This window comes from Molothrus aeneus, chromosome 10 (genome assembly GCF_037042795.1).
Source record: "Molothrus aeneus isolate 106 chromosome 10, BPBGC_Maene_1.0, whole genome shotgun sequence".
In the NCBI taxonomy this organism is placed as follows: domain Eukaryota; kingdom Metazoa; phylum Chordata; class Aves; order Passeriformes; family Icteridae; genus Molothrus; species Molothrus aeneus.
In genome coordinates, this window is record NC_089655.1 from 8,948,574 (window position 1) to 8,969,839 (window position 21,266).

Below are 21,266 nucleotides of genomic sequence, written 5' to 3' on the forward strand. Positions count from 1 at the left end.
ACACTAGAGGGGCTCAGACACTTAATTGTAAACCTAGTCAATTTTTACAGTTATTGTTTATGAGCTAAGAAAATTTAATGTGAAATCCTACATTGTTGGGGTTTTTAAAATAAATTAAATTGAGAGCAGCCTCCCCCCAGCCTGGTCCACAGCACTTTCCTCAGTGATGCTCAGTTGGAAGGATCTGGAACTCATCACCACACCATCTGCTCTCTCTGCCAGGTGATCAATCATCCTGAAAGTTTAAACACCCACATTGCCTACTCTATTATAGTGCTCAAATCCACCTATTTTAAACAGTGGAAGGGAGGACATGCTGTCCCCTCATGGCACAGCAGTCAAGCCCCACATTCCATGCCTGCCAAGCTATAAAACCCCAATGTTTCCTACTTTTCACACTCAGCACTGAGACAGGGAATGTCCTTAGGATGGACAGACAGAGCTCTGTGTGACACCACCCTGTAACAAGGCTGCAGGAGCATCCCAACACATCCCTGAGGAGGGATGAGCGCTCCCCAAACCCACCTTCCCTCTGCCCACAGGCACAAACTTTGCTGGGAGTAAAGAGCAAAACCAATGCCTCATCCTGCTCTGGTGATCAGCTCTGGAGGTGCACAGAGGGCTCCTTCTCCATAGGACACAGGTAAATTCAGAAACCAGTGAAACCAGTGAAATCCATCCCCCCTCTGCTAGGAGCAGGTACAAGGCTGGCCCAGACCTACCACCTTCATCCATCCCTAAGGGACAGTGATGAGTCTACAGGAAAAGTGTGTGGAAACTCATTTTCCTCGTGCTGTCTGCAGGAATTGCACAAGGTGGGTGTTTTGGGCCACAGGAAATCACTGCCTGAGAAGAGGAGTGGCCCCCAGTGTCACTGAGGTTGGCTTTGCCCTTCCCTGCCTGGCTCAGGGCACAGGCTGGGTGCTGCCAAGGGAGGTGGCAGAGACCCCAGCTCTGCTCCCCCTTGGGTCCCCCTGCCCTGTACAGCACTTTGTGCCTCAGAAGCATCACTGTCCTGTTGGGGTGGGGCTGTGCAGAGCAGAACCCAGCAGAGCCTGCCAGGAGAGCAGCAGGCAGCCTTGCAATACTGCTGGCTCCTCTGGCAACTGCAGCACAAGGCTCCTGTGCTCTGGACTTGGGACACGGTGTGCAAGGCACCAGGGCAGGCACTGCTGTGTGGAACTCCAGGAAATGCCACAAAGCCTTTACTGCCACGTCTGCTCCTAGCAGATCATTACACCCAGACTATTGACAGAGATCAACTGAATGCAGAGCTTCTTACAATGACCCCAGATGACACATGCTGTCACCCCTGGCTTAGAACAAATCCTGGTCAAAAAGTCTCTGTTTGTCCAGATTGGCAACAAACTGTTTGTTTTCTTAAGCAAGAACACCAGGTAGTGCACAAATTCATGATTCATTCTTCACCACAAAGATCTCCACCCCAGGTTTGTGTAACACACAAACCTGACTTACTGAGCCTCTAAAACCTTTTCCTCAGCTTACCTGGAGACACCAGCCAGCTTCACTGTGCTGATCTTCATCTACCAAGAGAAACAGCTGGAGCAGCTGAGGGCTCTGCTCATCACTTCACAGTTCCAGCTCCTGAATGTGGCTCTCCCATGTTGGAAATGGGAGCTGCAGCTGTGCAGGCTGCAATTCCAGAAAACAGGTGGAGGTTCAAAAAAGCAACTCTAAATTGTCTCTATTGGCACTCGATGGGAAAGGAAGTGATTTATGGCACTGTTATGGAGGGCATGTGCAGTACCTAAGAGTTTCCAGGCACACTTACAGACAAGCCTTCCCTAACTCCCACGAGCCTTGCTGTGATAGGGACAAAATAAGAAAATGGAGTGGCCAGGGGAGGAAGTAGAATAAAGTTGAAATATATGAGGATTTTCTAGAGGAGTATGAGATTTAGGGAATTTAGGGGAAAATTAGGCATTGAAGTTTTGTACTAAAACATCCTGGCTTTTCAGTGAAGATATCCAAGGGGCACCTGCACATTGAACAATTGCCAAAGGGACACTGAGCCATACTGTCACTTCAGAGAGGCCACTGTAGGCACCACAGGATCCATGATAACAGAATAAATCTGATAGATGCAGTGTCCAGCCCAGACCTTTGAGCCTCCATCCAGCTGAGGTTCTCTCAGTCCCAGCCATCAGACAGGACAGGACAGAACAGAACAGAACAGAACAGAGATGAATCCAAGCCTGGGTGTGAACCCCCCTTCAGAGCCACTTCACCTGCCAGAGCATTGCTAGGCAGAAAAGGATTTCCAGAAACACTCACCTGAGTAATAACTCACTGTCACTGGGAGCCAAAGGTGGCAATTGTCCCTGTGCCACTGACCAGCCAACCCTGCTATTCTCAGTTAGAAATGACAAGGACAGCCCACAAGACCTGCTGCCTCAGGACTTCACCCACAAGTTCCCCATGGAACTTGTCTTGAAGACAGGTTTCATGAAGAAAAAGGCTTTTTTGAGCTAACAAAGCCACATGAGGGTAGGCCAAGACTGATAATTAAAACTCTGGCAAATGATCCCAAAATTAAAAACTCAGTTAACGTGTGTGCTTTGGGAAAGAACACAAAGGGCCAGGATTTAATTTTCCTTAAGTCAGCACACAAAATAATTGGCTAATGACAGAGACACAGCGGTGCCCACTGAGATTTCTCTGGAAAGGAGAGGAAGATAAATGTATTCAAGACAGAAGTAGTGTGAGCTAAGGTGTTTTAATTCTCTCCTTCCCCATCCCCAGGTTTCACTCAGTGTCACTCACAGTGCTGGGTTTTTACCAATGTCTACATCTGACACATTTTCAAAGCCCAGAAGTGAACAGCATTTAAAACACAGAGCAAGCTGCTTGAAAGAGCTTCCCAACATTTATACAAACAACCTGGGGCCTTTGAAAACATCTCAAAGCCCCCGTGTCCCACAGAGACCCTCCCTCCGAGGGGGGAGCTCTGCCTTTGGCCCTGAGCACAGGAAAAGGCTGAGCTGCTGCAGCAGAGGTTGGTCACATCTGCCTGAACATCTGGTGGCCATCAGCGCTCCAGGCGGGCGGTGTGATCCCAGCCCTGGGCTGCTGCCATCTCTTGCTAATGGACAACGTACAGGCTCGTCATATGCTGGGCTGTTTGTTGGATTCTCCTCCTGTTTCCATGGGTTTCCTTTCCCAACAGCCATGTTGCAGGAGGAGCAGTAATCACATCCAGCAGACAGCTCCCCAGACACCCCGTGCGTACACGGCTCTGTCAGCAGCGGTGGCACTGCCACCCACCCTGCAGGGACAGCTCCACCTCGGCCTGGGAACACTGCTGCTCAGCCTGGGCCAGTCCAGGCTGTTTGCAGCGCTCTCAATCAGCTCCAAGTGCCAATCACAGCGAAATGCTTATAGAGTTTGCAATTATAAAGAAAATGTAGGCTGGCAATTGCATGTCCATCCCTGGCAGCAGGGATGCCCTCTCACCCCTTGAAACCCAGGCATTTTTGTCAGAAGTGCCTTCTCTGAGGCAGCCACGCTGGAAAATCCTTGGCCAGAAATGTGTGAATTAGTCAGGAGCTCTGTGAGTAACAGGAAGGGAGGTCTCAGACCAGATGAGTGCTGCCTCGTCACTCGGGCTCCATGGAAAATGAGAATGGCTTTATTCATCCTGCCACTCACTGCAGGAGCACGTTTCCCCTGCAAGGCTGGGGGTGGTGTGGCCTCAGGGATGTGTCTGGGCAGTGCCCAGCCTGGGGACACCATGGATACTGCCATGGGCCAAATGGGGAACAGGAGCTGTCCTCATGCTGTGTCACCACACACTCACAACGCGCGGAGGAACAGGAGATTTCTGCTCCTGGGAGACAGAGAGGAGCTGATTTAGTGCAGCTGCATGGGTGACAGCCCCACAGCCAGCTGTTGTCAATAAGAGAGCAGCCCTGCCAGTGGGCACTGGATACCTCATGGGCTGCCATGGCTCCAGCAGCTCAGCCTGTGCCAGCACTGCTCCAGAGCAGAGAGCAGCACAGGGCACTGGGCTCCTCAGCTGTGAGAGCCTGCAGAGCCCAGCAGAGCCCCCATCACACCTCTGGGGAGCTGCATGGGGCAGGCCCCACCACCCCACACAGAGCAGAAGAGCCAACCATTCCCAAAGCCCTCAGAGAGGCACCTGAGGCTGACCTGGGTCTCTGAGCAGCCTTGCTGTGCACCACAGGCTCCTTCAGAGCCTTTGCACTGAGCCTGAAGGGATTCAGAGCAGAAATACTTGAGCACACACTTTCCTGAATCAAGGTCCCAGCTCCAGATTGTTTCTCTGTGTTCAAACAACCAGGTTAATAAATCAAAATAAGGTCTCAGAAGAGTCGTGTTCAAAAAGGATTAAAAACATCAGTGTTTTTGCCAGAAATAGTAGGCTCAGACACAGGGTTTGACCCCTCTTCTGCTGAACACACAGAAAACATCTGCTTTGTCAAGCAAAACTATGGAGTAAACTGGATCAAGGTGATTCTGACCATGTTTGTGGTTTCTGAAATCCTTTCTTCAGATGGGTAACAAGCTAATTCATATCCAAGTGTTACAAAGTCATGATATGCATCAATTTTATGGGGGAGCTTTTATGCTTCTAGGTAACAAAGCAATCTACAAAATGTTTAAAAGAGCACAAGACAGAGAATAGAAGCATTTCCATGGCACAGTGTGAGGCCCTCCATTGTTTGTTAGATTTAATGCACAAATAGAATAAAAAAGGAAGTCATGCTGACAAACGAGCAAGTTTATGCCTGTTCAGCACTAGACACTAAAATTCCAGTATTCACCCATCCCAGAGCAATATCACCAGCAAGTCACTGCCCCACTAAATCAGAAACATAGCAGAATTGTGGGGCATAGCACTGCCCCACTAAATTCACAAACAAAGCAGAAGACCCAGCTCTTGCCAAGAGAACTCACACTGACAAAAGCACATTGGGGCTGATTTAGGCACAAAGGTCACCAAATCCCACTGAAACCAGGTACCTCCACCCAAGGTTCTCTTCACCACTGCCTTTGCCCTAAGTTGTCGAATATCCCATAAAATCTGACTTGGAGGTACTGACCTCAGTGGGCTAAGAGAAGCAGTATTTGTTTAGCTTCTCCCTGACCCAGGTGAGGCTTTGGAAGGGTGTCTGATGCCACATTTCCCTGGCTCCTGTGAGGTGCCTGCCCGCATGGCCCATTTGGGGCAGAGACTGGGGCAGCTCCTCTGCCCCGCCGGGAGAGCACAGCCTTCTGCAAGGTGGGGGGCTACACTCAGAGCTTAGCACCACTGAGATCTTAGCACCCTGGGGAACACTCTTGGGAGAGATTGAAACAATCACGGGCACACCAAGCAGAGCAGAACATTGGAGCTAAAATTGGGTTGTTAGAGCAGCCTCAGCAATGCCCTGTGTGTCCCTGAGCCTGCAGAGCCCCAGCAATGCCCTGTGTGTCCCTGAGCCTGCAGGATGAGCCCTGCTCCTGAGCCCTGCAGAGCCCCAGCAATGCCCTGTGTGTCCCTGAGCCTGCAGAGCCCCAGCAATGCCCTGTGTGTCCCTGCAGGATGAACCCTGCTCCTGAGCCCTGCCCAGCATGGCTGGCCTGGCTACACCAGCCAAGGGTGTGGGCAGGAGGGAAAGGGTGGCTTCAGGCTATCACTGACAGCTCCTAATTTCAGTGATTATTTACACAGCCAGCCATCTCCTGGACTCACCTTGCCTTTGGTACCGTGATGACACAGCTAAGCCACTTTGAAATGGTATGAGGTACTCCCATGTTTTAACTAGAACACTCTCATAACTGTTTAGCTCTTGGCTTCCCTCACTCAGTCAGGAGCACTTCTTACAGCACTGGGCCACCTTCCAGGCATAACATCTACCAAAGGTACTGAGTATGTCCCAGTTTTTCTCAGAAAACAGCCCAGAGCAAAGTGACTGCAATACAGCAAGTGCAGGAGAGAACCAGCAGTGAGGAGTCAAATACTAATTAAAACCAAACTGGGAAAAGAGCAAACCAAAACTGCCTAATCTCCGACCCCAGGAGAAAATTATTGCGAGCAACAAACAAAATCACTTCCAGTCATGCTTTGCAGAACCAGCAGTACACAACTCTGCAGGGCAGCAACATGTGAGCAGGGCCAGCCTCAATGTTTCCAACACCCAGGGCTGCTGGACCTGCTTTCTGTCCCTGGCACAGGCTGGCAATGAGCACTGCCCACCTGCACACTGAGAAGGGAACCCATGGGCGGGCATGGGGCTCACCTGAAGCACAAGGCAAACCTCTGCAGATGTGTGACCTCTGAGAGGCAGCACCAGCCACACCTTGGCTGACTGACCCAAGCCACAGCAAAGAGCCCTCAGGACCTGGAATCCAAGGCATGCACAGCGCACAAGTGGAACAGCCACTTCTTGTCCAGGGGAAGGGTGGAAATTGCATGCTGTGAAGGACTTCATTTCCAAGCACAATCAATGCTCCTGCAAAGTAGGACCATCCTCTCCCCAAGATTTTCCAGCAGCCTGGAGTAGTGAGCATGTCCAAAGACATGGGGGGAAAAAAAGACAAGAGTGGTTCAATTAATATAAACATGTATGGAAAATGGAAATAAAACCAGTCATTAATTATTTCTGTTCCCACTACGCACATCCCTCCAAGATACCCTGTTGTCTGTGAGTGCCCAGATTCCCCAAGAAGGGCATTAACTTTAGCCTAGCTGGCCTCTCAACTCCTACTTCAGATGGAAGAAAGACACACTGAATATCTCACCACTGCTCCAAGCAAGAGCCACGTCTTCACTGCCACCCAAAGGCCCCTTCTCCTCCTGCAGATATGCAAAGGCTTCCCTCCCTTCCACCCACCACTGACCAGCCTCCACAGAGCCATTCTCAGCCCCCAGCATCTCCAAATAAAGGCATCACCATTGTTTCAACACATCCCTGACAAAGAGGAGTGCTAAAAACTGAAACAGGGAGTGATGGTGCAGCACAAGAAAACAGAGAATCCAGCCTGAATACCTGAGATCACTGCAGTTTTTACATAGGCCATAACTCTGCATTCATCCTCTTCCTACTTGTCCTCATCTTTCTTTCTAAACAATAATGGGTTGTGTTTGTTTTTTTCCAAATAATAGACAGGGTTCCAACCTCTGGATGCCTGTTCAGGTGTAGAGTCTTGGTGTGCTGTTGAATTTATGTTAAGCCAGCTCATTACCACTGAACAATGGCCTGTGAATTGGCTATTGCTCAAAGAAATCACTTATCAAGGCCATGTCTACCAAAACAAACTGTTAGTGCAAAGTTTTGAAGTGTATGAAAGAAGGATAAAGGAAGAAGGATGTCGCTTTTAATCTGTAAGATTAGGAGATGAGAGATCTGTTTTTTGTTAAAGGGAGTCTCCCTGTGATGTTAGGCAAGCTATACAAAATCCCTGTATTTTCATTTCCTTCTGAATAAAATGAGAATAATACTATTTTCCTATCCAGTGGAGAGGTTTGGATAACTTCAGCCCTAATGCTCTCAATGCCAACCATCAAAATGTCTGTGAAGCGTGAGGTGAAAGAAAAAACAACTCAGCCAACCACATCTGATTGACTGAATTTTTAAACTCAAATGAATTGACTTTCATCCAACTTCCAAAACCCAAACCAACTCCACACGATTAGGCTAAGAATAAGCATGAGGAATGGCACTCTGCAGGGTAATTTTCTGCAGAGGCTGGGAGCCCTGGGAGAGGGGCAGGGATGGGAGCAGCTCCTCAGCCGTGACCGGGCTGTGACAATCTCATTAATTTGGTGCGGCGGCTCCGCGTCCCAGGGGCGTCTGGAGCTCGCTGCTCACCCTGCCAGCCCCAGCTCTGCCCTCACCACAGCCTGGTGGCTTCTGTGGCATCAAATGTAGCTCTGCACCCGGGAGCAGCCCCACTGATGGCTGTCTTGCCCTCCAGAGCAGGCTGGGGCCTGCATCGCTCCAGCGGGAACGGCTGTGAGTGTCCCTGATGGAGGAACCAGGGGTCCTCAGAGCGGCTGTGCTGTGTCCCTGATGGATGAGCCAGGTGTTCTCAGGAGGGGCTGTGCAGTGTCCCCCCTGGATGAGCCAGGGGTTCTGAGGAGAAGCCACGCTTGGAGCTGGGCCCCGTGAGCTGCAGACGTGCATTGGTAACACCCTGGGCACACCTGGCTGGGGAGGGGATGTGGTCACTCCTCTGACACCTTGCTGGACCCAAGGCCAAGTGCATCCTCAGATTTCTGGGGAAATAACTGCAGTGCTTCCTGCATGTTTTGCCAAAGGACACAGCCCAGACCCCGCTGCCTCTGGAGCCAGATCCCCCTTCTCCATGACATGGCGCAGCTGGAGCTGCCAGCCACTGCTGGGAGAAAGGGCTTTCAATCACTAAAAGGGAGAAAAAGAACAGAAAAAAAATCACTTCAAGCTTGGCAAAGCTTTGTGGTAAATTTTCAGTGTTTCTCCCACACAACCTCTGCATCAGCAAGGTTATTATTATTGTTATCACAATTCAAGATTACAGACAAATAGCTTTTAGAACATACAACGGGTGACTGCTTTCAAAACCCATCCAAAATGTCAGTGTTTAAAAGGGGCTGCTGCATGCCCAAAACATCTCCTTTCCCATTACCAGCAGCAACCCTGTGCAATCCTCCATAAAGTAAAACCACATGCTGGAGCATTAATGATAATGGATGGACAGGCTGAGGCTGCCAGTGTGCATTGCTGGGTGTAGGTCAAGCAAGACAGAGCACAAAACAGACACAGATAGAACAAATGCTTTCAAATAATCACCCTCTGAGCAGTAACCATGTGTTGAATCAAAACCATGATAGATCCTCTTGCAGACAAATCCTACCTAGAGAAACAACTGAGAAACACAGACAAGTTTCTAGGTGGCCACCAGGTGTGGGCAGCCAGCACTGCCATCCTCATCCACCTCTCAGAGGCCCAGGGTGTCCATGGTGGGTGTGGAGGAAGGAGATCTCCATTCAACCTTTGCAATACTTGCAAAGTATTTTCATTGTCAGCACAGCTTCCCTCACAAACTGCTCAAACCCAGGCTCTGGTGACGAGCCTGCTCTGAGGATTGTCATTGCTCCTGCCATAAAAACACAGCAGAACACAGGAAATACAGGAGTCCATCAGATCTCACAGCTACACCAGAATCAAGGAAAGCTCAAATTAAACCTGGACAAAAATCCCATCCTGCTCTGGTTTTGGTGAATTGTGTGCACTCCAGGTGCAGCAAGCCCCAGGGGCACCTTGCCAGGCAGCCCCCACCCTCCCTGGGGAGCACAGCCCATGGCAGCACCACCTTGCAGGCTCACCAGGGATGCTCTGAGTCACCAGGGGGGTGGAAGTGGTCTCCACACTTCAAAAGGCCCCAGAACATGCTCTCATTAATCAAACAGCTGAAAATAAAACCCAGCAGCCAGATGAGTGGGGCAAGGGCTGTGAATCTGCAAGACATTAGAATAAAGTGTTTTATGGGTTTTCCTGCCTTCCTCTCCTCCCTGTTGTTTTTCTGGCTGGAGGCTCCAGGTTTTCTCTGAGCACAGCTCTCTACATGCCCCATGAGTGGAAGTGACCCAGCTGGTGCCAGCAGCCTGGCTGGTGCTGTGGGGGCTGCTGGCCTGGCCTGGCCTGGCAGCTCCCACTCTGGGACCTGAATGCCAGGAGCTCCCTGCTCCCAGCACCTGAGTGCTGCCTCTGGGTCACACAGGCTGCTGCCTTGGTGTGCTGCACTCCCCAGCAGGATCAGAGGAGACAGGCTGTGCCAGCAGCAGCACAGGGAGCAGCAGGAGCCCTTCCTCCTGCCCTGCTGCATGGCGAGGGACCAGCGCCAGCCCCTGGCATGTCCTCCCACAGCACCCTGCTCCTGGCAGCCCCTCCACCTGAGCCTGTACTGCACCTCTGGCCCCCACACACCTCCTGCTGCCACCTCTGCCTTGGCAGCAATTCCCTCTGTCCAGAACAAACACCACACAGGGCACAGATGGAGCAGGAGGGTCCTTCAGGATGCCCATGGCACAGAACCTGCCCTACCAATGCCAGCAAAGTACAAACCAAGTGCAAGCTCTCAGAGCAAGAGATGCCTGGGAACAGGGGCTGAGGGGTGCCTTGAGTGGGGAGGCACAGGGACAGCCCAGGGCTGGGCTTGTTCACAGCTCAGCTCCATGGCAAGCAGAGGCAGGGACACAGAGCCCTGGGTGCTGATGAAGGCAGGCAAAGCCAGCACACTGCCACAGGAAGAATTAAATGCTGGGGAGGCTTCTGGCCTGTCATCACTTAGAACTTGTAAATACAACAGTGGTTATGACCAGAGCTGAACAATGAGACTGGAAAGCAGAAGTCTCCACTGAGGCAATTGCTGAATCCAAGCAGCTGAGAGAAGTAAAAGATTTGCTCTTCCCTACCAGAACGTGCTTGGCCTCCCATGGCACCTGCCTGGTCTGCTTTGACACTTTGTGCCAGGGGCTGCAGGGAGAGGTGGCTGAGCTGCTCCAGAGGGTGTCAGGGAGCTGCACCTCAGGGTGGCCACACTTCCAAGCTTGTGAGAAATCTAAACCTCCTGAAATCTGGTTTCACTCCAGCTTGCAAAAAAAGCTAACACTTGTGAAATTTCTCATGACACAGAATGACTTTCCCATCTAGAAAGAATATCTGGTAAACATCAGCGTGAGGCATTTCTGCAATCAGCTGTTCTCTCCACAAAGCCCAGTAGCTCCAAATTAAAACAAGATGAGAAAACCACAGTCAAATTCTCAGGGAAACTCTGCTCTCATCCTACCCCTTCCTCTGGTGTCCCAGCTCACACAGGCTGCCTGGAAACCCTCACAGCTTGTCTTAGTTGTAGATTTTGGTTGTAGATTTTGGAAAGCTGGGAGCCCAGTGCCCTCCTCAGTGTGAAACCACTGAACCTGCCAGTGAAAGCAGCTGGTGGCCAAAGCACCCACCCAGGGCAGTGGGGAGCCAGTGGGACCCTCAGTGGAGCCCAGACAGTGTCACTGCTCCAGCAAGGCACTCCTGGTGGTGGCAGGAGCAGCCTCGTCAGTCACCTTCCAACCACTCACCTTTGGAGAGTGCAGCAACAGCTTGAAGAGCTGGCTGGAGGCCACACAGCATCCACCATGCCCAGCGGACAAGGAAGCCCCCAGGGAAGTAGAATATCAGTGCCATGAAGTGCTGCATTTCATCTAAGGTTTCACAACACCCATTTATTCATGCCAGTTTTGTGCAGCCACCCCAGTGACCATTTCCAGTTCCCAGAGCACTGCATCCAGAGGAAGCTGCTGCTGGTGCTGCTCCCAGCACATCTGGGCATCCTGAGAGGACACTCCTGTCTAACACAGCCAACAAATAAGGGAGGGACAGGAACACAACCAAGGTCTGCTTGCTTAGTTCTGCTGCCAGACTGGAAATAAAACTTCCAGCCACTGGAATGGCCAAAATACATTCCCTTTGTGCTCACTGCACACTCAGAATCCTTTGTGTTATACGGGGAGGTTCCTTTAGTATAATCTCATTTTTTAAAAATTGTTTTAATTGAGAATCCCTGGGGCATTTTAAGCCAACTCTGGTAAAGCAAAAGCAAAACCACAAACCACACTTCCACTTCAACCATGCACTGGTGAAGCTTCAGGTTCAAAAAGCAGCAAGGGGCCAGGATGGCTCAGGTGCCTGCCCAGCACCTGTGAGTGAACTGCTCACACAGTCTCTCCTTGCCAGGAGCTGAGCAGGGATCAGGATGGGCTCTGATGGCCTGGGCTCCCAGTCCAGGCACTCCTGGGAGGGCCATGAGCACGGCAGGGGCTGATCCAGCCCTCCTGTGTCTGCAGCCCCTGACCAAGCAGCAGCAGCACACCCAGCAGGGCCATGCCAGCCCCCAGCACGGTGGCACAAGGGCACAAGGGACAGTGCTGGAAGGGCTGGGAGGCTGGCAATGCCTCACCACGCCTCCATCTCTCACACCACTCCCAGGAGAGCAGCAGTGAGCCAAACCTAAGGCAGGAGCACAACCAGGAACTTTCTCCTCTTTCTCCCAACCAAGGTGCTGAAACCCAGCGAGGCCAACAGGCAGGAGGCTACTTCAGAGCAAGCATCTTTCACCTCCAGTCAGCTGTCAGGGTATCTCACATCCTCTCTTCCAGTTTTGGGAAGGGAGGCTCAATCTCCACCAGCTAGCAGCCCCAGCAGCTCCTGCCTGCTCCTGCCTTCCAGGCTGCACCCTGTGAGGCTTCCTCTGAGCCTGAGATGCTGCTGGAGATGATCCCAATTAAAGAAGTGAGGCTGTCACAACTTCAGTTGCACGAGGGAGATGAGAAAATGAACAGTGTCACTGAGTGTCTGCAGGAACAAATTTACAAACCTAATCACCTCCCAGCATAGCCAGGCTGCCAGTGCCTGAAGAGGGGTGATAGGGGAGAAGAAAGCTTTTGGGACTCTTAAAGAATATAAATTCCCCCTAATAGGAATTGGATCTGTCCCTGCCTGTAATCAGCAGCAAAACTGGGATCCTGAACTGGAATATTAATACAAGTGCTCAATGGGAGATGAAAACCTCTCAAAACCTCTCTCAAATAAAAAGAATTAAACATCAGAAACACAGCACAGCAAACTGCAATGCAGTTGTGTTGTCGGGAGGAGCCTGCTGAAAGGGGAGGCTGAGAAATTCAATGGAAGATGAAACTGCCCCCTGGCAGTGCCTGGGACACCAGATCCATTCTGAATGCACACTGACTTCACACTCCAGATACCCTCCCAAACTTGGGTGTGATCCCCGTTTCTCTTTTAAAAATAGGGTAATTGAATTTTTAGTACAGATTGACCCTCTGCATCCTAAAGAAGACAAATACCTGGGAACAGGAAAGAAGCTCCTAGTGTAACATTTGCTGTGTTTTGTATTCTGTATTTCTGCTGTTAGGGTTTGGGGGTGGGGAACATCTCTGACACTTCAGTGGGGTACCAAGTATCTGGGGTGTTCAATTTAGGATATTGCATTGCAAATGAGCAACTTGTCCTGGAAATAAACTTGATGGGGAGCACCTCAGACACACTGGAGCACAGCTGGGCTGGGGGAGCTGCTGCTGCAGATAGCAGTGCAGAGAAATGCCTTTCTGACACTTAATATTCCTTCATCTGGTCGTTTTAAAGAAATCTTCTCTGATAACCAAATACTCTGATCTTTAATGTGATTAATCCGATTATATCCATGTGTGTGGGTGATAAATGATGACCAAAGCTCTTTCAAATAAAAAGGTTAACTGAATTTTAGTAGGTAATTGTTATAGAGTTAAAAAGGCTAAATTATTCTGATTATGCCAGCCTGTAAAATAATCCAAGGAAAAGACTAAAAAAATATGACTTATGCCAAAAACTTATAGAGGCTAAAAGCTACTGCTTGTCCCTTTTGAATGTTTGCTTAGATACATTATGTTGAGGCATATATAGATGGAAGTATGGAAAAAATAGTGCATTGTTTATCAAGAATAGGATCAGTTCTATAATGACACCTCCTGTTTGTGCCATTGGTACTCGTAAGATGGATAAAAAATGAGTTTTGTTTAACCTCACGTTTTGTCATAGAAATTTTAGCGAAATCTTTCATGTTCGCTGTCTCTTTCCAAGAGCGATTCTCAGGCAGATTTTAAGCAGCGAATGATGAATGATGAATGATGAGTGATCTCATCACGAGTGAGGGCCACAGGGGGGGAAGGATGCCGTGTGCGGGCAGCAGGCGGAGCTGCTGTGGCAGGGACAGCCCGACCTGCCCAGCGCAGCCGCCACACACGGGGACAACAGGAACCCAGCAAACCTGACTGCCATTACAGCAATGGTAACACCAATGGCACGGACAGTGACAATAACAGCAATCATCTGGAAAGAAGGGACAGTAGAGGAGGCGACCACCACTGCCCCAGCCCTGCACAGGTGGGCACCGATTACACACAGCCCAGGCACGGGCTGGGGCTGCCACACTCATCTTCAGCAAAAGAGACAATTTCTGGTTTGTGTTCCCATCACAAACATGAGATTTCTGAAACATCTGCTCACCCCACCAAGCGGCTGCAAGGCTTTGTTTGTACTGGGTGCAGAGCAGGGCAGCAACACGGGTGAAGAGAAGGGAAGTCCCAGCCCAGCCCCACAGTGTAAATCTGGGCAGCTCGGCTGTGCTCACAGAACTGCCTCAGGATCTACCGAGGCCTTCATGAAAGCTGAATTTGGCCCGGAGTTGAGGAAAAAGTGCTTTCAGCATTTGCTTCCCTGAAAGAATCAAGGCTGCCAGCTTCTTTTTAGCATGAGGCCGAGCCTGTGCTCTCACTGACCATGGCAGGGGTTTCCTGGCTGCCTGCCCACACCGTGCCAGAGTGGGGAGCAAGGGAGCCCCCCTGGCTGGGTGCTCGTATCCAGGCATCAGGGGGTGCTCCCGCTGCTCCCGGGCGACTCATCCCTCAGAAACACCACTGTGCTCGCTTCAGAGGAGACCAAATACACAGCTGCTGTTTCCAGGGGCTAAACAAAAAAAGCAACAGCACTCACCCCTTCAGGTTGTGTTAAAGTGACCCCAGAGCAAGTTCTCCTGCTTCTTGTGAGCCCAGTGTCACGGCTTGCTCTCTCAGCACACACCCGGCTCCTGCAAGGACAGATTTCCTCCCTCCATCACCCAGACTGTGCCAGGGACCCAGGAAAAAAGCCTTTCCGTTCAGATGGGACTGCTTATCACCATCCCCCATGGGTACATGGCAGCATCTGTGCCCCCTCTGGGGTCACCCCGTGGCTCACAGGAGTCTCAGGGCCATGTCCCCACTCCTGGCATGGCACTGCCTGGCACAAAGCAGAATCCCACCATCCCCAAAGAAACACACAGCTCAAAATTAGAATCTCAGTTAGAGGGTGTTAATCACTGCTGCCCACCTTGGCTGCTGTCCATCAAAGGAACCAGCAGCTCAGCACCCACAGCACCACGGCCCCAGTGGTCACAGCTGTTCCCACCAGAGCGAGTCCTTTATACCAAGCTCAACACACACCAAAGGTAAAAATCCAGTGAATGAACTGGCCTGTTCTGTAGGTTTTGGCCCCCAAATTGAAGGGTTCGTGAGAATTACTTGGCAGGGCAGAACCAGCTGGAAGGGCCCAGAGCAGGGACTTCCCTATATCCCCTCCAGAATTCAGATATATTTAAGGGAGAAAATACCTCTTTGTTGTACTGTTTGGAAGGTAAGTATCCCTAGATATGGCTCTTCTTTGAATAATTTCACTCCTCCTTCATATTCTTCACATCTATTTCCCGCTGAGATTTATTTAATCCTACTTGAGTAAGAAAACTGATCAAGATGGGAGTTATTTCAGCATCTGTTGATGCTGAATCATGACTTCATTTCTCCTGTCCTTTTTACTCTTGAGGATTTAGCAATTCCCTCCAAGATTCTCAACTTCTCTTGTCTTCTGTTAATTAAAAACCAGCTAGGATTGCCAGCTAATTGCACACTGGTTTATAACAAAGCCTGGCCTGTTGCTGTGTTTATTTTAAGTGTCAAATGAATAGGCAGCAGCAGGTTTTACTGGCACTTCTCTTCAAGTGTGTGGTTTTTGCATGTACTGTGCTGAGCTGGGAAAAAGGTCTCACTAGAAATATTTATCGAGAAATATTTAAAAGATTATTCTTATGTTTAAAATCTTGCATAAAACTGACAACACTGATAGATTTTAAATACCAAAAAAGGAAAACCAGCATGACCACAGTGACCATGCCACGAGCTTGTTCCAGTGTGTCCTAGCAAGGGACAGGGAGTCCCCATGGCTGGGGGCATCCAGCTGCTTGGGCAGCTCAGCCGAGCTGCACCTTCAAAACCCATCTGAAGTTGTCACTGCCTATTTTTAGCATCTTAGAACAGCTGTAGGAGTCACATGGCTTATTCCTATTCATTACACAACATACCTCTCACCTATTGTGCATTAAAAAACAAAACCAAAGCAACAACTTTCTGTAAATACAGTGTTATTTTTTTTTTGCTGCAGCCTTTTAAGCATCTTTCCATGGAAATTCAGTGTCTGCCTCAGTGACCCCTAGTGGGATGTCACAGGACAGAGGTACACCCTGAGCAGCAGCAGCAGTCACAGCACATCCCAAAGCGCTCCGCTGTCCTTTGCCAAGCATGAGTCCATCAAGCACGTTTGGTTTCGGTCATATATAGAATTCCTGCTCCTCGTCCGCTGCTGGCGGGGCCGGGCTGGCCCGCGGTGCTGGCGGGGGGCAGCCCGGGGCTCCGTGCGGGGCTCTGTCCGTCCGGGCCGGGGCTCCGTGCGCGGCTCCGTCGCTCCGGGCCGGGGCTCCGTCGCTCCGGGCCGGGGCTCCGTCGCTCCGGGCCGGGGCTCCGTCGCTCCGGGCCGGGGCTCCGTCGCTCCGGGCCGGGGCTCCGTCGCTCCGGGCCGGGGCTCCGTCGCTCCGGGCCGGGGCTCCGTCGCTCCGGGCCGGGGCTCCGTCGCTCCGGGCCGGGGCTCCGTCGCTCCGGGCCGGGGCTCCGTGCGGGGCTCTGTCCGTCCGGGCCGGGGCTCCGTGCGGGGCTCTGTCCGTCCGGGCCGGGGCTCCGTGCGCGGCTCCGTCGCTCCGGGCCGGGGCTCGCAGCGCCGAGCCGGGCAGGGCAGCCCCGGCTCCGGGGTCCGTCAGCGGCCGGAGGCTGCTCCGCAGGGCCCCGGGGAACAGGCTCAGCGGGCGGCGGCCGCTCCGCACGGCCAGCCCGGTGTCCACGTCGGTCTCGGTTCCCCGCTGCCCGCGGCTGTCGGCCGGAGCAGCCCGCAGGCCCCTGCCCGCCTGCCCGCGCAGCGACAGCGCTGCCCAGCCCTGCTGCGGTGCTGCCGCACCGGGAGCAGAGCGCAGGGGCCTCTGGAGGTCACTGCCCGCCCGCTCACAGCCGGGGGCGGCTTCACTTGGGGCACATTTGGTTTTACCCTTCGGAGCTCTGACCTCCTGGCTCCTCCGCCCAGGATCACCCTGTTTTACAGCGAGAGGGGCTGGCACACAGTCCTGCGGGATTCTTCCACTGCCTGTACTGTCATGCTGCTGGGAAAGCCCGATGTTTGTCTCGAGGGTCCTGGAGCTGCTTTGAACCTGTTGAAAATTAGAGAGAAGCCGGTTATCGCACATTTCTAGCTTGAGTAACGATGATGCTCTCTGTGCTGGGGTCACCTGCAGCCTGACTCGGCACACATGGGGAAGTCCCTGCCGAAGGAGACTGTGGATACAAAAAATCCACATGCATTCCAGGGGAAACTCGATAGTAAAGGAGAGCCACTGCCAGTTACCCCAAAGGGCTTCAGGGAGGAATAACAATTCCATGTGGAGTCTGTGAGCAGAGCCTGGGATTTAGTTTGCAATATGGCAGGAGGTCAGGCCAGGGGGTAAATTGCAGGTACTCAAAAGAAAGATATACAGTAGGGGCTGAAGAGTTGCAGAATAAAGCACTAGGCTGCCAGCCTGCTCTCTGGAGCTTGGACACAAGATACATCCTTGAGTTCAAGTGGCTTACACCTTCCTTTGCAAGGAGCACAGTGCAGCATGGTCACATCCCCAAAAAAGCTTCCAATTTTCCTGCCAGTGAATTCATGTACATCTGTCAGCTCAAAGACCTTGTATCTACAGAGGAAGAGCCACAGAGTAATTTAGGAAGGGAGCTCTGGAGGTCACCTGGCCCAGTCCCCTGCTCCAGTAGGACCAACTTCAAAGCTATGTGTAGACACCCAGGGCCTTGACCACTCCAAAAGGGTGGAAACCAGTTTATAAATTGATATTGATTGAGGCGGCAAGGGCTGCCCTAAGATTAGTGTTCAGAGCAGCACAAAAATAGGCGGAACCAAGTAATTAACTTTACCTCTAACAGAGAACTTCTGGGAGGAAAAAGCCAGGTCAAATAATTTAAAATCCAAATTACAAGAAAAACAACCAGAGGTGGGAGGGGTTATTAGAATAACCCAAACTTCCATTCTACTCACATGTGTAATTCTCACTACATATGATCTCAGCACAGACTTTGTCCTTGGTTTTTTTTTTTTTTAAATTTATATTCATATAACCTCTGGACTGCACACTTAAACAGAAAAGGCAGAGATTTCCTAGGACACAGGTCTTTGTCACTTTTGTCACCTTCAACTCACTTGTGATCTCACAACCTCAATTGCAGGCAGTGCTGTATCAACATTACACTTACAAAGCTTCTGGTTTTGGATGCCAAAAATCTGCTTTGAAAAACATTTATACAGCAATGATTTATCAGAAAAAGATTAGGCTGCTACAATCATTTTTTTGAGGCAGAGGAGGGAAGATGTTAAACTAGTGAACTAGTGTGCCCTAGAAAACATCAATAATCTGCATTTCAGGCAAGCAGTAATGATGTTAATTTAACTGTATAAAAACATTCCAAAGATCAGTGCTTATATTTATCAACAGCATCACAGCACCGGCAGACACCGATTACTGCATTCACAAATTCGAAAGAAAACATGAACAAACAAAATCATAATTTCCATTTTGAACCAGTCCTGCTTCACTTGGAAACAAGTAGATAAAAGAGTCCCACAGACACATACCTTGAGCAGAATTGTATTTCCTTCATAGTCCTGTGTTTGCCACCTGGTGCTGCTGATGGGCACGCAGGGGTTGGGCAGGAGGGGCACCAGCTGCCCGATCTCCTGCACCTTGAACTGCAGGGCCGCCGAGTCGGGGGGCTCGGCCGTCACCCCGATGGGCAGCTGCTTCAGGCACAGCTGCACGGCCACGTGTGGGCTGGAGTGCAGCACAAACACACACAGGGTGCCCCTCTGCACAGTGCCTTCCTTCTGCAGGATCAGCTCGTAGAGCCTCACTGCATCCTCGTAGTTGTCGAAGCTGCAGTGGAGGGTGACGCGCAGGATCTCGGGGCCGTGGCGCACCCGCCTGATGCCCCACACGGGCAGCTGCTCCTCCAGCCCATAGAATTCCTGCTGGGATGGGGCACAGCGGGAATTGGCAAACTGGGCACGCTGGTACCGCCAGGGAGGGCGCTGGAACTGCTCGTGCACCTGGAAGATGCGTTCTTCTCCCAAGTCCTCGTGCAGGAAAAGGAGGATGGATATTCCAGGAAAGCTGCAGCTCCTCCTGTGGTATCTCTCGTAGTATCTCAGCGGAGGAACTCGCTCTGACACCAGGAAAAGGCGAATGTCCAGGCAGAGCCACTCCAGAAGCCGATCCAGAGTTTGCTGCAGAGGGAATGAGCGTCCCAAATGGGTGAGGAGATGCACAGTCATCAGACACTCTGCTCCATCATCCATCGCAAACACTCCAGGCAAAAAATTAAACCAGACAAATTGGTGCCTTCCTTTTACTCTGCCTGGGGAACACAAGGGTGGACTCTGAGCCTTGCAGAGAATGAGTCTGGACTCCTACAGGCTTTGCAGTGACCAGATGAAACAGGTGGGTGAGCACAGTGTGCCCCAGAGGGGCCAGGTGCAGAGTGACAAGGCTTTAAGCGAGCGGTCCCAGGTCACATCCCAGCAGAGCTCGGCTCAAGGCTCACTCCCAGCTCTGGAGCTCTGGGCACTGAGTACCTGTTACCCAAGTGTCCAGGAGCAGCACTGCATCCTCCTGCTCCTGCCGTTCACAACAGGGACAGCAGAGTCACAAGCAGCGATTTCCCAGGGTGAGGCGATGCCCACTTGTCTCCCGGCAGTGGAAGTGTGGAAGTGGCTGCTCCGGACCCAGCCCAGTCCCACCGGTGCAATCACTGCCTTTTGCAAAGCCCATGTGGCACTCGTGGCTGAAGCCCTCAGCAAATTTCCTTGTAGTCAGCAGGCTGGCTTTGGCTCATTGTAAAATGCCTGTGATCTCTGTGAGTCCCACCCTTCTGGGGCACACAGATAAGCTGTTCTTTGAAAACAAGGAAGGAAAACAAAATAACAAAAGAAAAAACCCAACCGTGTGAATATGACAGATAACAATAAGGGCAGATATAAATCAGGAAAGAGGAGCTTTGGGAAAAAGCCTAGACTCCCAGTTACACCCTTCTCAACACAGGTAACTTCCTGCCTAACTGGAAACCAGGTCCTGGGTTATTGTACATAGCCCACTAAAGCTGGGTACCAGGCTTTCCATTCTCAGTGCCCTCTTTGCTTCTTTTTCCTCCTTTACTTTTTTTTCCCCTGAGATACCCATGTACTCAGCAGCCTTAGGCAAAGTCCAAGGGATTTTTTCTTGCTCCTTGGGTTTACATATTGGTACTTAGCTTACTGCATAAGCTGCAATAGGAATGCTGAAAATACACTGCTTTCCAGCTCTCTTCTAGTGTGAATAATAAATCACACTGTCCCTTCATCCCCCCATTTGCCAGCCCAGCAGCAGCACAATACAGGTCAAGCCAAACCCACTTCCTGTACAGAGCTGCCCCCACTGTAGCCAGTATTTAAATCAAAACTGGGGCCTCTGGTGATCTGTCCAGCTCCATCTAATTAAGAGCAGCACCTCTCTCTCTGCTGACATGCGAGCTTCCCTCCAAACAGCCAAGCACACAAAGCAGTGGTTCACTGTTAAGAAATTCCAGCATCAATAAGTCAATTAATTGTTCAAAATTCAGAACATTTTTTTTTATAACATGACACTAACTTTATATTCTAATAAGTAAAATCTCCAAGGTCTAAAGGTATAAGCAGCAGTGCCTTGGTTTCCTTTAGGGAGATCTCTCTCACGGTAGAAACACACATTCATGCTTTAAAAGATACACTGACACCTATGTACAATAAAAATTAAAAAGACTGTCTAGAAAATGAGGAAAAAGATTATTTTGCACCCACCTGCAACACTTCGAGCAAGTAACTGCTGTTGGGAGGGAGACAAAAAACAAAATCCAGCCTTCAGACAATTGCAGGAAGAGAGTGAAGAGTGCAAGTGCTGAAAACATTAAAATGCTCTAGATGAGCTCTGAACAACACAATTTCACTAAAATATGGAAAAGGAAATGATTCATCAACTCCTTGCTACAGGGCAGGGGCAGGCAGTCATCTGCCTTCCTGCCTGTGAAGAACAGGGGAATTTGCCTGTACAGGAAAACACTGAAACACAAAAAAAAACCTGAACAAAGTCAATTCATCAGGCTTGGGTTGTGGCTGGAAGCTGCTCCCTTGAGCAGGGTCCCCTATTCCCACCCCAGGTGAAGATCCTTGGGCTGCTACAGCACCCCAGCCCCACTGCCCCCTCCCTGGGAGCAGGACCCCCACTCCTGCCCTGCAAACTGCTCC

General features: G+C 50.9%; 1 protein-coding gene across 1 annotated transcript; it reads right to left on the reverse strand.

Annotated features, from left to right (window-relative positions):
* Window positions 1–15,985: 15,985 nt before the first annotated feature.
* On the reverse strand, window positions 15,986–20,909 carry FAM124B (family with sequence similarity 124 member B). Its single transcript, XM_066556765.1, has 4 exons — window positions 20,823–20,909; window positions 18,588–19,897; window positions 16,638–17,112; window positions 15,986–16,247 (listed from the first exon to the last, which is right to left on the reverse strand). The coding sequence occupies exons 2-4, from the start codon at window positions 19,305–19,307 to the stop codon at window positions 16,189–16,191; spliced, it is 1,254 nt and encodes a 417-aa protein (XP_066412862.1). The 5' UTR covers window positions 19,308–19,897; window positions 20,823–20,909; the 3' UTR covers window positions 15,986–16,188.
* Between the last annotated feature and the right edge of the window lie 357 nt (window positions 20,910–21,266).

Excerpts from the sequence above, each read along its gene's own strand:
- FAM124B (XM_066556765.1), bottom strand. The coding sequence starts at position 19,307 with ATGGATGATGGAGCAGAGTGTCTGATGACTGTGCATCTCCTCACCCAT. Across the intron at positions 17,113-18,587 it reads GAAATACAATTCTGCTCAAG|GTTCAAAGCAGCTCCAGGAC; the intron begins GTATGTGTCTGT and ends AATTTTCAACAG. Across the intron at positions 16,248-16,637 it reads AGCCGGGGCTGCCCTGCCCG|CACCGCGGGCCAGCCCGGCC; the intron begins GCTCGGCGCTGC and ends GCCCCCCGCCAG.